The sequence below is a fragment of the Mustela nigripes genome, chromosome 14 (assembly GCF_022355385.1).
Source record: "Mustela nigripes isolate SB6536 chromosome 14, MUSNIG.SB6536, whole genome shotgun sequence".
Classification (NCBI taxonomy): Eukaryota; Metazoa; Chordata; class Mammalia; order Carnivora; family Mustelidae; genus Mustela; species Mustela nigripes.
The window spans coordinates 17,656,951-17,671,056 of NC_081570.1; the positions used below are offsets into that span (position 1 = coordinate 17,656,951).

General features: G+C 46.7%; 1 protein-coding gene across 2 annotated transcripts in view; it reads left to right on the plus strand.

The window, feature by feature from the left end:
* NIPAL3 (NIPA like domain containing 3) overlaps positions 1–13,849 on the plus strand; it is a 49,408-nt gene extending 35,559 nt beyond the window's left edge. Inside the window, exons 8-12 of one of the 2 annotated variants that reach the window (XM_059376651.1) lie at positions 112–200; positions 1,838–1,901; positions 4,577–4,671; positions 6,286–6,317; positions 9,380–9,465. In XM_059376651.1, the coding sequence (XP_059232634.1) occupies positions 112–200; positions 1,838–1,901; positions 4,577–4,671; positions 6,286–6,302 (265 nt within the window). In that variant the 3' untranslated portion in view covers positions 6,303–6,317; positions 9,380–9,465. Of the gene's footprint in view, positions 1–111; positions 201–1,837; positions 1,902–4,576; positions 4,672–6,285; positions 6,318–9,379 lie in introns of both variants that reach the window. The other variant, XM_059376650.1, reaches the window with a different exon arrangement.
* Positions 13,850–14,106: the final 257 nt, after the last annotated feature.

The following is a 14,106-nucleotide window of genomic DNA, read 5'->3' on the forward strand; positions in this document are numbered from 1 at the left end:
GGCATCTTTCTTTCATGTGTTGTCTTCATATTTCAAGCTAAGCCTGCTGTTACCAGCTGCCACCTTAGCCTTTCTAATGTGCCCACTGACCAGAGTGCTCTTGTGTTGAAGGTTTTTAAGTCAAGCCTCGCAGATGTACGACTCCTCTTTGATTGCCAGCGTGGGCTACATTCTGTCCACTACCATTGCCATCACGGCAGGTAAGGGCGGTGACTGCTGGATTTCCGTCTCCTACCTTAGCAGCAGCGACATTACCCTAGTGTCCAGGGATGAGGCTCCGCCTCTGGCAAAGGGCCAATTCTACTGACATGTTCTACCTGTTAGAGTTGCGTATAGTTTCATGGAGAAAGTGCAAGATTTCGAGCCAGAGAGACCTGGGTCCCAGAACAGACACAGAGCTGTGTGGCTCTGGGAAAGTCACTTAGCCTCTCTGAGCCTCAGTTCCAGATTCATAAAATGGGAATAATAACACTCACCTCCCAGAATTGGAATATGTACAATATGTACTCAGTAGAGCGTGTATAAGGTTTCTTTAACAATTTTTGCCATCATCTTCTAGCTCCTCTACATGACCCCAGATTTCTTTCTATAATTTCGAGAGGTTATGACCATATGAACATCTGTGATAGAACAGGTGGTGGGTAACCTGTCATCATTCTTATAGTTCCCTTTTCATCCTTAGGTGGCTTCCGAGGCTGCAAGCATATCAGATTGTGTTTGTTTTTAAGGGGCAGTAAAGGCGATAATCTTCAAAGTGCAAAGACCAGTAAGGGCCAGTGTGCCTCCCTTTGAGCAAAGCTTGGCCATAAGGCTGTGTGTTTCGCACTTTAGACGAGCGCTGCTCAAATCCTGCCCGTAGAGGCGGGAGCAGGGTAGGCACGCGCCCACAGGGGCCTGTGCGATGAGCAGACCTGGGGATCCAGTGGGATGTCAGCCCAGAGCAGCCAGAAAGTGAACCCAATGTGAAGATATAAGTCCTGGTCAAGAACTTGGGTCTGGGCAAGGTTGAAAGGAATAGCCAATAGCATGAAGCAGTCAGAAGCTTGCGGGGGTGGGGAGTGGGAGCCCAGAGATACAGCCAGAAGCCCATGGAGGTGAAAGGAGTCCAGACAGAGGCTGCTCGGGGGCGGATGAGGGTGGCAAGCCCATGTTACTGCCGCCTCCTGGGAGGGGGCTGCCGGCCTGCCGTCTGCTGGCCATGTGAGGTCAGAAGGCTCTGAGCTTAACTTGAAGCCTTGTTTTTCCATCCTGAGAAAGACCAGAGAGTGGCGCTTAGGTGGCCCTGTTGGTTAAGTGTCGGACTCTTGGTATCAACTCGGATCATGATCTCAGGGTTGTGGGATCGAGCCCTGCCTCGGGCTCCCCACTCAGTGCCATGTCTGCTTGGGATTCTCTCTCTCTCCCACTGCCCCCACTCCTCCCCCCCCCCCCCCCCCCTGATAAATAAATAAATCTTAAAAAAAAAAATGGGTGAAGAGGGTGTTAAAAACTGTAAAAATGATCTACAGTTTCATTCTTAATATGTTTCATTGGGGGAGGCTGGGCGCAGGGTCCGTGCGAACTCTATACCCTTTTTGTGAGTCTAATGTTATCTCAAAATAAAAAGTTAAGAAAAAAAGATGGCGATAAGAGGGACGTTGGAGGAGAAAGAGAAGACAATCTGTCCCCCCCCAAAAGGACTTTTATTCTACTCTTCTGACACGTACCCTGCTGGTCATCAGGCTCCTGACCACTTCGGTTTCCTGCAGGGAAGAGAGCTTAGCCGAATCCTAGACAGACAGGCAAGAAGGTGATTTGAAAACAGCTCACCCATGTTTGCCACTTTCTGCCTCTGCAGGCGCAGTGTTTTACCTGGACTTCATCGGGGAGGACGTACTGCACATCTGCATGTTTGCACTGGGGTGAGTCCCTGCTCCGTGGCCCTGGGGCAGCTCACCTGTCTGGCCCGCTATTGCCTCTGCCTCTCACACAATCCTCTAGAGCCCAGGGAGCAGCCAGAATTCAGAGCTTTGTCCCCCAGAGATGAGTGAGCATTTTACTCCCCAAAGGGCTTTATCTCCTTCCCCCTTCTCTTATTTTGGGCTTTAATCTCCTTGTCATAGTTTCTAGACTATCCCTCTTAGACCCATGAAAAGACTCTCAGCCTCACCCCAGATCACAGAAATGCATTTTGAAGCCACAGGAGATGCCATGATGTTGCAAAACCCAGAAAGACTGAGGGTGTCCATGTCGGCCAGAGAATGAAGAGACCAGCTCTGTGCCACAGCGAGGGGATCTCTGATGCCAGAGGACAATCTGGCAGGACCACTAAAAATTATAAATGAGCAATGTTTGATGCAACATTCCAAATGGGACACAAAGGTGCATGTATGAGGCTGTTTATTAATTTTAAAATTAATTGTATAAGTAAATAATTGAAAGTAGACTAAATGCCCAACAGTAGAATACAGGTTAAATAAATTGCAGTATTCCCATAAAATAAAGTACCATGCTGCCATTTTGAAAAATTGAGGCCAGTCTATAGATATTGACATAGAACCATGTCTAGGATGCATTAATGGAAAAAGTTACATTTTTAAAAAGATTTTATTCTATTTTTTATTTATTTGACAGTCAGAGATCACAAGCAGGCAGAGAGGCAGGCAGAGAGAGAGAGAAGGGAAACAGGTTCCCTGCCGAGCAGAGAGCCCAATGCGGGACTCCATCCCAGGACCCTGGGATCATGACCTGAGCCGAAGGCAGAGGCTTTAACCCACTGAGCCACCCAGGTGCCCCAAAAAGTTACACTTTTTTGAATGTATGGTCTATCCTATGATCTAGCAGTTCCACATCTAGATACATACCCAAAAGAAATGAGTACATATATTGACAAAATGACTTGTACCTAAATATTTATAGTAACTGTATTTGTTATATCCTCAAATTGTTTACAACCCAAATGTTTATCAATGGAGAGAGTGAAAAACAAATGATACAGTATATTCAGGCAATGAGTTCAGTATAACAATTAAAAATTATGAACTAGGGTGGCTCGGTGGGAAAAGCCTCTGCTTTCGACTCAGGTCACGGTCTCAGGGTCCTGGGATCAAGCCCCACATCAGGCTCTCTGCTTATCAGGGAGCCTGCTTCCCCCTCTCTCTCTCTCTCTGCCTGCCTCTCTGCCTACTTGTGATTTCTCTCTCTCTGTCAAATAAATAAATAAAATCTTAAAAAAAATAATGAACTACTAATACATACAGTTAAGTGAATGAACCTTAAAAATATTTATAAGGGAAAGAAACAAGATAGAGTACACACTGTATGATTTAACTTTTAAGAAGTTCAAGGACAGAATGGGGCACCTGGGTGGCTCAGTCAGTTAAGCATCCAACTCATGGTTTCAGCTCCCTGGAATCGAGCCCCACATCAGGCTCCACACTCAGTGTGGACTCTGCATCAGATTCTCCCCCTCTTTTCTGCCCCTCCCACCCCATCTAAATAGATAACTCTTTTAAAAAATTTCTTTAAAAAGTTCAAGAACAGGCAAATCAAGTATCAGACAATAGTAGCCAGTGGCTTCCTGTGGTTTAGCATGGATTGGGAGAGGTACAAGGAAACTTTCTGGGGTGGAGGGGATGGAAATCTCTTCTCTGTTAACCTGTGTGGTAATTGCAAGAGGTACACACAGGTAAAATTCTTCAAGCACTACATTTAGCGTTTGTGCATTTTACTGCGTGTGAATTTCACCTTGGTTTTTAGAAAATGCACTTATTTAAGCTCTAGGGAAAGGGGGTGGGAAGACTCTAGAAGAATCTCCCCCTATCTGAGGACATAGGACCATGGGGAATTCAGGGACTTTTAACTACTGCTTTTTCTCCTCCTGTATTGATTGAATTTAGGCCATAAAGAACTTTCTTTATGGTGCCTGGGTGGCTTAGTTGGTTAAGTAGCTGCCTTCGGCTCAGGTCATGATCTCAGGGTCCTGGGATCGAGTCCCATATCGGGTTCTCTGCTTAGCAGAGAGCCTGCTTCTCCCTCTCCCCCTGCTGCCTGTGCTCTCTATCCCTCTGTCAAATAAATAATAAAATCTTTTTTTAAAAAAGAATTTTTTTAATTAAAAAAATATGTTTTTTTAAGGCGAAGTTCTAAGATACAGGTGAAATGGAAGTAAAGGAGCTTTGCTCCGGATTGTCTAATTTATTGTCTAATTTATTATGTCTATTATTATATATATTATATATGTAATTATTATTATTGTCTAATTTGTTGTCTAATTTATTATATATAATATATATATAATATATAATATATTGTCTAATTTATTGTCTAATTTATTATGGGAGCTTTGCCCTGGATTGTCTAATTTATTCTGATGAATGCAGTGTGGCCTGCAAGGCATGGGAGGCTTTTCTTTATCCCGTGTCTGCTCCCTGCCCATCTCAAGCCCCAAGGCCTCCCAGGGCTCCTCAGCAGCGAGCCCCCCTCTGCGGCCTGCAGCCCTCTTTTTCCATTTTTCCCACTACCCGGGGTTAGAAAGCGAGCCCTCCTGCCCTCACCCTGGCCTTTTTTCTCTCCCTCCCTTATCCCTGTTCCTTAGGTGCCTCATTGCATTCTTGGGCGTCTTCTTAATCACACGTAATCGGAAGAAGGCCATTCCATTTGAGCCCTACATTTCCATGGATGCCATGCCAGGTAATGTTGAAACCCCGAGTGTCCCTCTGGCCAGCCCGCCCATATAGAATGACTGCTACTTCCTGTTTAAAGCGACAACCAGCCGCTGGGTTCGGTACAGGGAAGGTGTGCTGTGCCGTTACGGTGTGACTGTCTCTCTCTCTCTCTCTCTCTCTCTCTCCCTCTCTCTTTTTTAAATCTCTCTGTGCCAAATAGGCAATGGTGGAGGCACCTCGGTTGGTTTTGAGCCCATCTTGCCAGTTCCCGTGTTTATTTTGGGATCTCTTTAAAGACAGGTCCGATTCACACTGGGTATACTTGTGATCTGTACCTCAGGCTTCGTGCCTGCAGGAGGGAAAAAAAAAAATCCACTCATCAAAATGGAATGGAATAACCAGAGAGGGGAAGGAAAATAGGATGAATGAAATTCAGAGACTATCTCCTCACTTCTTAGGTGGCACCAGAGCACAGATTGTTCTGGAAAGCCTAATTTCCCAAGGAGCTGGGGGTTCACACCAAGAAGCCCAAGCTCAAATGCCTTTAGCCGATGACAGTAACAAAGGTGTGACTCTGCGGGGCGCCTGGGTGGCTCAGTAGGTTAAGCCGCTGCCTTCGGCTCAGGTCATGATCTCAGGGTCCTGGGATCGAGTCCCGCATCAGGCTCTCTGCTCAGCAGGGGGCCTGCTTCCTCCTCTCTCTCTCTGCCTGCCTCTCTGCCTACTTGTGATCTCTCTCTCTGTCAAATAAATAAATAAATAAATAAATAAATAAAAGGTGTGACTCTGCAGAGAATGGCACAGAAGGGAGTAGGGAAGTCTGTGGAGAACCAGAGAGTGCCTGCCCTGCCCACAGGGACCCACATTAGGAAGGTTCATCCAGGTGTGCTGAGCTCAGTTCTGTGGGTTGCCAGTGACCACTAGCTTCCACTTTCAGTCAGAATTTTTATTTTAGGTGTAAAGATGGAACTTTCCAGGGGCGCCTGGGTGGCTCAGTGGGTTAAAGCCTCTGCCTTTGGCTCAGGTCATGATCCCAGGGTCCTGGGATCGAGCCCTGCATCAGGCTCTCTGCTCGGCAAGGAGCCTGCCTACCCCTCTCTCTCTGCCTGTCTCTCTACCTACTTGTGATCTCTGTCTGTCAAATAAATAAATAAAATCTTTAAAAAAAAAAAAAAAAAGATGGAACTCTCCAGAACATAAGCCCCACCCTTCATGAAGACACCCTAATGAGCAAACTGTAAGCCCACGGACGGCATACAGTACTGCTGATTAAAGTACTCTGGGATACCAGTGTGTTCTCAGAGCCAACTGAGGTACCCCGACTTTAAACGGCCCCAAGGTGTATGTGTCTACTTTTATATAATTTCCTCATCCTTTGCTCTCAAGCTGTCGTCTGTCCTTCATGCTCTTACCAGCCCGCCTGTGTATAGCATTTGCGGGTCAAAAGTCTCATTTGACCCCATTGTTTGAACTGTACGTAAAATTAGTATAAACAAGCTTTGAATAGGGGCCTTACACTTTCTCCTAGGAGTTAAGTGCATGAGCTTTAGTGCATGGACTTTTAAAACATCTAATCGGGCTGCTCAGATGCCTTTTTTTTTTTGCTTACTTCCTTGTTTCTCGGCTGTGTCCCCGATAGATGAGGGCGCTGGATAGCTGAATTCCAGATAGGTGAGGTGTCAACTCTGTGTGTGCAAGTGTGTGTATCTGTGTGTTGGTGTGTTTACAAATTGTGTATGTGTATATATCTAAGTATTTGTGTATGCATTTATACAGACGTATCTGCTAGTGGAAAATAGAAGGTAACCTAAGGTAACCTTAGATACCAACATTCTGTGGTCTGTTCGTGGATGTGGCTCTGGGCTCCTCTTTGTACCTTGTGATGGGTGGGAGGTTAGATCTTGACCAAGGGAGACCCCACCCTGGTGCTGTAGCATGTCAGGACACTTGGGGGTAGAGACGTATTCTCTTCAGTGAAAAGCGTGGGCTTGGAGTCCAGGTGGCCTGGATTCAAATCCCAGCTTTACCACCCACCCGTGGTGTGACCTTGGGCATGTCCTTGGACCTCCCAAGACCTCCGACCCTCACTTGTGAATTGGGATTCCCTCTTTCAGGGTAGTGGGATAATATGTTAAAGGCCCCTTGCACAGTGTTTGGGACTTGGTAGATGCCTGGTTAAATTTGATTTCACGTCCCTTTTGCTTAAAAAAAAAAAAAAATCCTTGAAAATTTCAGACACTTGTTTGACCTGATGCCAGGTAGAACATGAAAAATAAAACTGTTTAAAAAAGGGAGGGGGGGGGCACCTGGCTGGTTTAGTCGAAAGAGAAAGAGCCTAAGAGCATCCGTGTCGGATCCCAGCTCTGACTTGGGGTCATGAGTTCGGGCCCCACATTAGGTGCAGAGATTACTTAAATAAATTTTATTTTAAACTTTAGAAATAAATTAATTAACTAATTAAATTAAAAAAAAAAAAAACGATTCAACAGATTGTCTCCTAGCTACTCGGTTTCCCTGGTCAGCATTAGAACCTTGCTTTTGGTCCATCTAGATCAACAGCTTCAGAGCAGACAGTAGCTACAGTTCAAGAGGCGTTTAGTTCTCCAAAAAATGTGCTGCAGGTCACAATTTAGAGAGGATTTAAGTAATTCTAGCACGTGAAAGACTTCTAAAAAATGAGAAAAGATAAAGCTGTCCCTATGAGCTGAGAGCTGGCCTAGCTGTCCCAGCTGGGCCTCAGTGTCCCTGGCTGGCAAAAAGCAGCTTCCCAGAACTTCAGCGTCAGACAGGGGCACTCCAACCATGATAGACCAGATACAAACAGGGCCACTCCATTGTCATGTATGAATGCAGATGAAATGTGACCGTTGACCAAACCACGGGGGACTGGCACCTCTTTACCAAGTACAGCTTGAGCCTACACGGCCTTCTCTCCATCTAGATAAGAATTATTAAGATTCCCAGTTACTGAGCCACCTGCCTTCGGCTCAGGTCATGATCTCAGGGTCCTGGGATCGAGTCCCGCATCGGGCTCTCTGCTCAGCAGGGAACCTGCTTCCCTCTCTCTCTCTGCCTGCCTCTCTGTCTACTTGTGATTTCTGTCAAATAAATAAATAAAATCTTTAAAAAAAAAAAAAAAAAAAAAAAGATTCCCAGTTACTAAACTGGTCCCACTTCCCGACAGCATCTAATCCAAAGCCTAGCCCAGCTTCCTTAAACCCTCTCCCAAATTGCCTAACACAAATCCCGACTTTTCTAACACCCTCCTACTGAGGCATCCCACAGTTCCCCACGGTGGACAACTCTCTCATGGCAATGAATGATAAAGCCACATCTGTTAGACTCTAGGTGTAATCCTGGTGCTCTTTGGCTGAGGAACTATGAAAAAAAATCCAGGAGCTAAACTGTGCCTGGTAAGTCAACAGGCACCCCTCAACTTCTCCCAAGCGCGCCCCCATCCCAAAATCCAAACCACAGATGTAGACCGTACCCGTCCGATGCTCTTGAGCTAAGGCTAGTGCTGTGTGAAAGCATAGAGTCTCCCCAGGCCACTCATGGAGTCACAAGGCCATAGTCTGTGGTGTCCGATCTCAGTTCTGTGATTTTCGGCAATTAACCTCACCATTCAGAATCCGTTTTCTTACCCAGACGATGAGGATGGGATCTGGGGGGCATTCGGTGGAAGCTCCTAGGAAGGCCATACAGCATTCCAGCTGAGCGTGGTCCTCAGCGTTCAAACCACCTGAGTTTGAATCCCAGCCCGGCCACTTGCCATCTTGATGACCTCAAGCAAGGTACCTGACCTCCAAGTGCCTCATTTTCCTTATCAGTAGTTATGAGGATCAGAAGAGAGAAAACTTATCAGCTGGTTAGAGTGGGGTCTGTCCCCAACTCAACACTCGGTACCTGTTAGCTATTCTCACGCTTGCTGTTGGTACCATCCTGATCTAAACCCTCAGCTCAGAGCCTGGGCAGAGGGAATAGTCTAGCACCTGCTGTTATCATCATAGTTTCACGGAGGACACTTGGCGTTCAGTTTCATAGGACAGCCTGGGGGTAAGAGAATTTGAAATCTCCATTCCCTGCCAAGAAGAGAGCTGGCCTCCAAGCCCAGGGCCCACGTGCAGGAGGATTTGCCGAGTAAGACTAACGGAATTAATGATTCAAGTCTTTGTTCTCAACTGTAAGTAGACATCCAGCGTCCACACGTGCTCAAAAGCAGCAGGCTGTATCATACCTCCGCTCTCTGCAGATCAGCGATGTTCAGTGTGAAAGGTCAGATCTCGTTCTCTCTGAGTGTCACGATGCATTGTGTCCCCACCAGGTGTCCGTGACATGGAAGTTACCCTCTTCCCTCCAGGGGATAATGATCCTGGTTTAATTCGGTAGTAAAGTATTGGCATCTACCAGGTTCGAAGCACAGTGCTGGTCGTGCTTCTCCTGGGACCCAAGCACACATTCCCGCCTCATTCTAGACCAACCCGGGCTTCTCTTGACAGGGACTGGTCCGTGTGCCTGTTTCCTGAAGATTCGTCCCTGTTGCTTGGCAACCATAATATTTCTAGCATACATTTATGGTTGCTCTTTTTTTAATCTAAAGCATTCAGGAGCTTGGCAAGGCACGTGATTAGCACCCGAGCCCTGTAATCAGACCGTGGTAGGGTAGAGGGAGATCCAGCATCCTTGGGCCCCCTTGCCGCATAATGATTTGGAGAACATGGATTTCATTTCAGGTATGCAAAACATGCATGACAAGGGAATGACAGTTCAGCCTGACCTCAAAGCTTCTTTTTCCTATGGGGCCCTGGAAAACAACGACAACGTTTCAGAGATCTACGCTCCCGCCACGCTGCCCGTCATGCAAGAGGAACACAGCTCCGGGGGTGCCTCTGGGGTGCCCTACCGAGTCCTGGAACACACCAAGAAGGAATGAGCCCGCCTTGAAGGAGACTGCACTTCCCTCCATTTATAACTGCTCTCAAGTCAGGCCAACAGTGAGCAGTTCGACCCTGAATTCTAAAGTTTGCCTTTCAAGTTCTTATTTTTTTTTTAAACAGAGAACTCTCTAAAAGGGGATCTCGGAAACCCTTTGTCTCTGGCAAAGAATATATTATCTTAGTCTCAGAGGTTTCAGATGACCGGGTGGGGGGTGGGGATGGGGATGAAACCTGTATTCCCCCTTTCCCGGGGTCGGAGGGAGTGCAGAGTTCAGACTCTGCCTGGTTCTGTCCAGCCCGCTTGGGAAAGCAGTCATGATCCCCAAGGATGGTAACTGAGCTTCCTCTGGCAGTGACCAAAGATTGCCGCGTTCCTCGGGACTAAAGCAAGGCAGACATTCCGTTCTCACTTGCCACATCCCGTGAAAGGCTAGAGACCTCAGAATCTAATCTTCCCTTGCCTGATCCTCCCCATCTCACTCATCATTCCACATTTCCACTAACATCTGTGCTGTCATCCCGAAGCATAGTAAGGCCAGCCCTGGGAACATCCTATCATTCACCTGTAGAAAATACACTTCGGCCTTCCAGTGGTCTGTGCCCTTCCGGAGAAAACATGCTTGGTGTGTTTGTATTAGATCTGCTCTGAAAACTAATTTGGTTTTGGTTCTGTGAACTATGTAATTGCTTTCCTCCTCCCCACCCACCGCCCCGGGTTAAGAGTTAAGAGAAGGCGCGAAATAAGGACAGGAGCAGGGGTAACGATGCGTTAGCCCACAAAGGAAGAAAAATCCCTTTTCATCCTACAAAAAGTGAATGTGCCACTTACAAAAGGATAGGCAGAAAATCTGGCTGTTTCATGGGTGTGTTCCGGCCCACCAGTGCCCGCTGGGAGGCTTGGGAGTGCTTACTGCAGACAGCCTCCATCCTCTCTCCATCAAACCAAACTTGAATTACTGGTTCATTTCCTTGGAATTGACCGAGACCCTTTAGGTCGCACCATGTGCGTATGTCTGGGAAAGCGGGCATTCTTGGTAAGGGATTGCTGCTTTCTTTCTGGCTACATCCATAACTATCTTCTCCTGGACTGACTATAGACTTCTGAGAATGCCAGAAGGGTTTGCGGACTTGAGCATAACGATCCCCTAGGGAGTGTGTTTAAAATGCAGATTCCTACACCCCTACACCCATTCCTCCGTGGGAATGACAGAGAGGAAAAAGAGTCCACATTCTTAACGGACAGCAGGGTCATTCTGATGCAGGCGATCCAAGGAGCACACACCTTGAAATTGAGAGAGACGGGCTGTGAAAACCTGGGGCGCCACACCCCTCCTGGAAAGTTGTTATTACCCTAACTTGTTTCCTGTCCAGGGCTCCTTTAGCAGGTCAAATAATTCCCATAGGATCCGAGGCATTTATCCATCTCATGATTACTACTTCCAACGACCCTTACTGTTTCCCTAGGCACTCTTTAACTAATAGGCGAGATAACAGTGTTAATAGACCAGTGTTGATAGATCATTAACCTTTATGGATTGTGCTTCATACCGATTTACTACCTTGACTTTGAAAACTGGCATCTGTTGCTTGTGATAACCATTTCGGTATTGTGTCTGACATGCCTAAGAAGGCAGCAGACAATGACCTTTTTTCTTCAGGATACATGTCCACTCAGTTCAACAATATTTGTGACACATTTGCTGTGCTTTACTGAGCATTTGGATGGGGGCGCCTGGGTGGCTCAGTTGGTTAAGTGTCTGCCTTTGGCTCAGTCCCCTGTCAGGCTCCCTGCTCAGTGGGGAGTCTGCTACTCCCTCTCCCTCTGCCCCCCTCTCCACTCTTGTGTGTGATCTCTCTCTCTCTCGCTCGCTTTCGCTCTTTCAAGTGAATGGGTAAAATCTTTTAAAAAACTAAATAAATAAGCATTTGGATGGTGAGGGCTACAAAGAATAGCCGTGGTCTCTGCCCTGCAGACCCGCAATGGAAGATACAACAGGGAGGGTAGGGGGGTGGGCACAGAGCAACCATGGCCCACAGAAAAAGGATGGTTAAGGAAGCCCTGCTAAAGGTCAGGCCCAAGCCCAGAGCAGGTTATTCAGAACCCAAGATGATTTTGGGGGCACCTGGCTGGCTCATTCGGTTGGGCATATGACTCTTAATCTCTGGGTCATGAGTTCAAACCCCATGTGTGGTATAGATTTAAAATATTAAATCTAAATTTAAATAGTTAATTTTCTAAATTTAAAATACTTAAAAATGTTTTAAATTTTTTAATTAATTAATTAAAAAACAAAAAGAACTGGTGATGATTCGGGCTTTGCTCATCAATGGGGCAAATCTTGCAAAGATGTGAGTAGGGTGACCACCTCCCTCTGCCCCCATCAGAGGGGCCAGCATTTGCAAAAGGGCAGAGATGGGGAGTGGGTGTTGGAAAAGAAAAGAGAGATAGAGAGGATGGTGGGAGATAAGCTGGAAAGATAAGCAGTGGATGCTCATGGAGGCCTTGAATGCCAGCCAGAGGAGATCAAGGTGTATCTCAGAGAGCATGGGAGCCATTGATGATTCATAAGAGAGAACAGCAGGATCAACACTGATTGGAAAAGAAGCTTTATACAGAGTATAGGGAATTATACTCTATATAGGGACAGTAAAAGTCACTTTTCAAGGTCAAGCTGTAAGCCCACCAGAACAAAACAAAAAAGGAGAGTTAAAACCTGATTTTGCTGTTCTTCAGATTTTCCAAGTGACTTTTCTAAGGTGGGCAGGATGAGGGCAGAGTGGATAAATGAAAGATGAGCAGGGGCGCCTGGGGGGCTCCGTCATGAAGCATCTGCCTTCAGCTCAGGTCATGATCCTGGCGTCCTGGGATCGAGCCCCTCATTGGGCTCCCTGCTCGGCAGAAAGCCTGCTTCTCCCTCTCCCACTGCTGCTCCCCCTTCTTATGCGCATGCTCTCTCTCTCTCTCTCTCTCTCTCTCTCTCTCTCAATTAAATAAATAAATAAAATCTTTTTTTAAGAAAAGGAAGGAAGGAGAGCAGGGAAGCCATCTCAGTATGTCAGACCAGGTGATCATTCTGGGGTTTTATGTGCTCCAACCTCATTCCGCCCATTCCCTTTTTTCTGGTTATGAGCCTTTTGGTCTCGAGCCAGGCAAGAAAGAATGAGAGGAATGGATAAAAGCGTGTTTCAGTTTCAGGTCAGCTGACTGTCATGTTTTCAGTACCACCAGCCCCCATCTCTGGGGCCTGGGCCGCCTCTGCCTGCTGGTTGTGGGTGATGGCATTGTCCTCTAAAGCTGAGCACAGCAAGTCTGAGCAGAGAGCACAGGACAGTTTCCTGATGGGAAGCCGGGGTAGGCCCCTGGGGACTCTGGGACAGCAGCTGATCTGGGGCCTTGGACTCCGAGTTCTGAGTCTGTCTGGAGCTTTCTTCTCCCACCCTTTGTCTCCAAGTAGAAATGGACTGTTTACTGGTGGCACTTGCTGTTAGGACAGGGGACATGGGGGGGGCGGGTATCAACTTTTTACTCACAGCCCAGTGTCTTTATTTTTTTTCTCCTGGCTCTGAGATTCCCAAGTCCTCTGGAATGCTCCAAGCCATGTTAAGAAGCATGCCTCTCTCTCTTTCCTAGCAGCCAGTACCTAAAGCAAGGTCACCAAACTTGGGTTCAAATTTCCCATTGCTCCCTGGTCTTCCTCTCTGCACTCCACTCTGTCCGCCTCTTCTAAAGACTGGCACTCTGGGTTCTCTAATCAGACATTAGAACCAGTTCTAAGACTGGTCCCAGTGGGCTTTAATGAGAGCTCAGACCCTCCCTGGACCCCTCCCTTGAAGACGCATCTGATGAGGCCATTGCATTAAACTTCAGGTCACGTGGGGTCTTTGCAGCGTGAAACTGATTACTGGGTAGGGAAAAGAGGACCGACCTTTCCGCTGCTTTTCCGGGGGAAACCAGCCAGCTTGGTGGTACTGGTATACACAGGACATCCATCAGGGTAGAGCTGGAGACCCTCCACCCCGCCTTCTTGTGAATTCCATATCTGGTCCAACGGTGGCTGATGGGCAAAAAAAAAGAAAAAAAGAACTGCGTGTTTCTCTGAGAAGCTGTGTAACTGAAGTCACCTTAGAATATATTCCATGTGGATGCTTATATTTTGTTAACTCCATGACTGATATAGCATGTCTTATTTTTCAAAAAATGTGTGTGTTAGGTGCAAATAACATTATAAAGTGGTATTTAATTAAAAAAAGACCATGTGACACCTATTTAGTTCGAGTCTTATGTTTGGCTAATTCTTTCTAAAGTTGTCGGGAATAGTGCTGTCCAGCAGAACTTTCAGCAGTGACGGAAAGTTCTGTTCTGTGTCTGCTGCTAAGGACCGCAGCCACTAACCACATGTGGCTATCGAGTGGTTTAAATGTGGCAAGCGCATCCTAGACACTAGATTTTTAATTTTATTTAAATTTAATTAAATTCGAATACCACACATAGCTAGTGGCTCCTGTAGTAATACGGTCCTAGA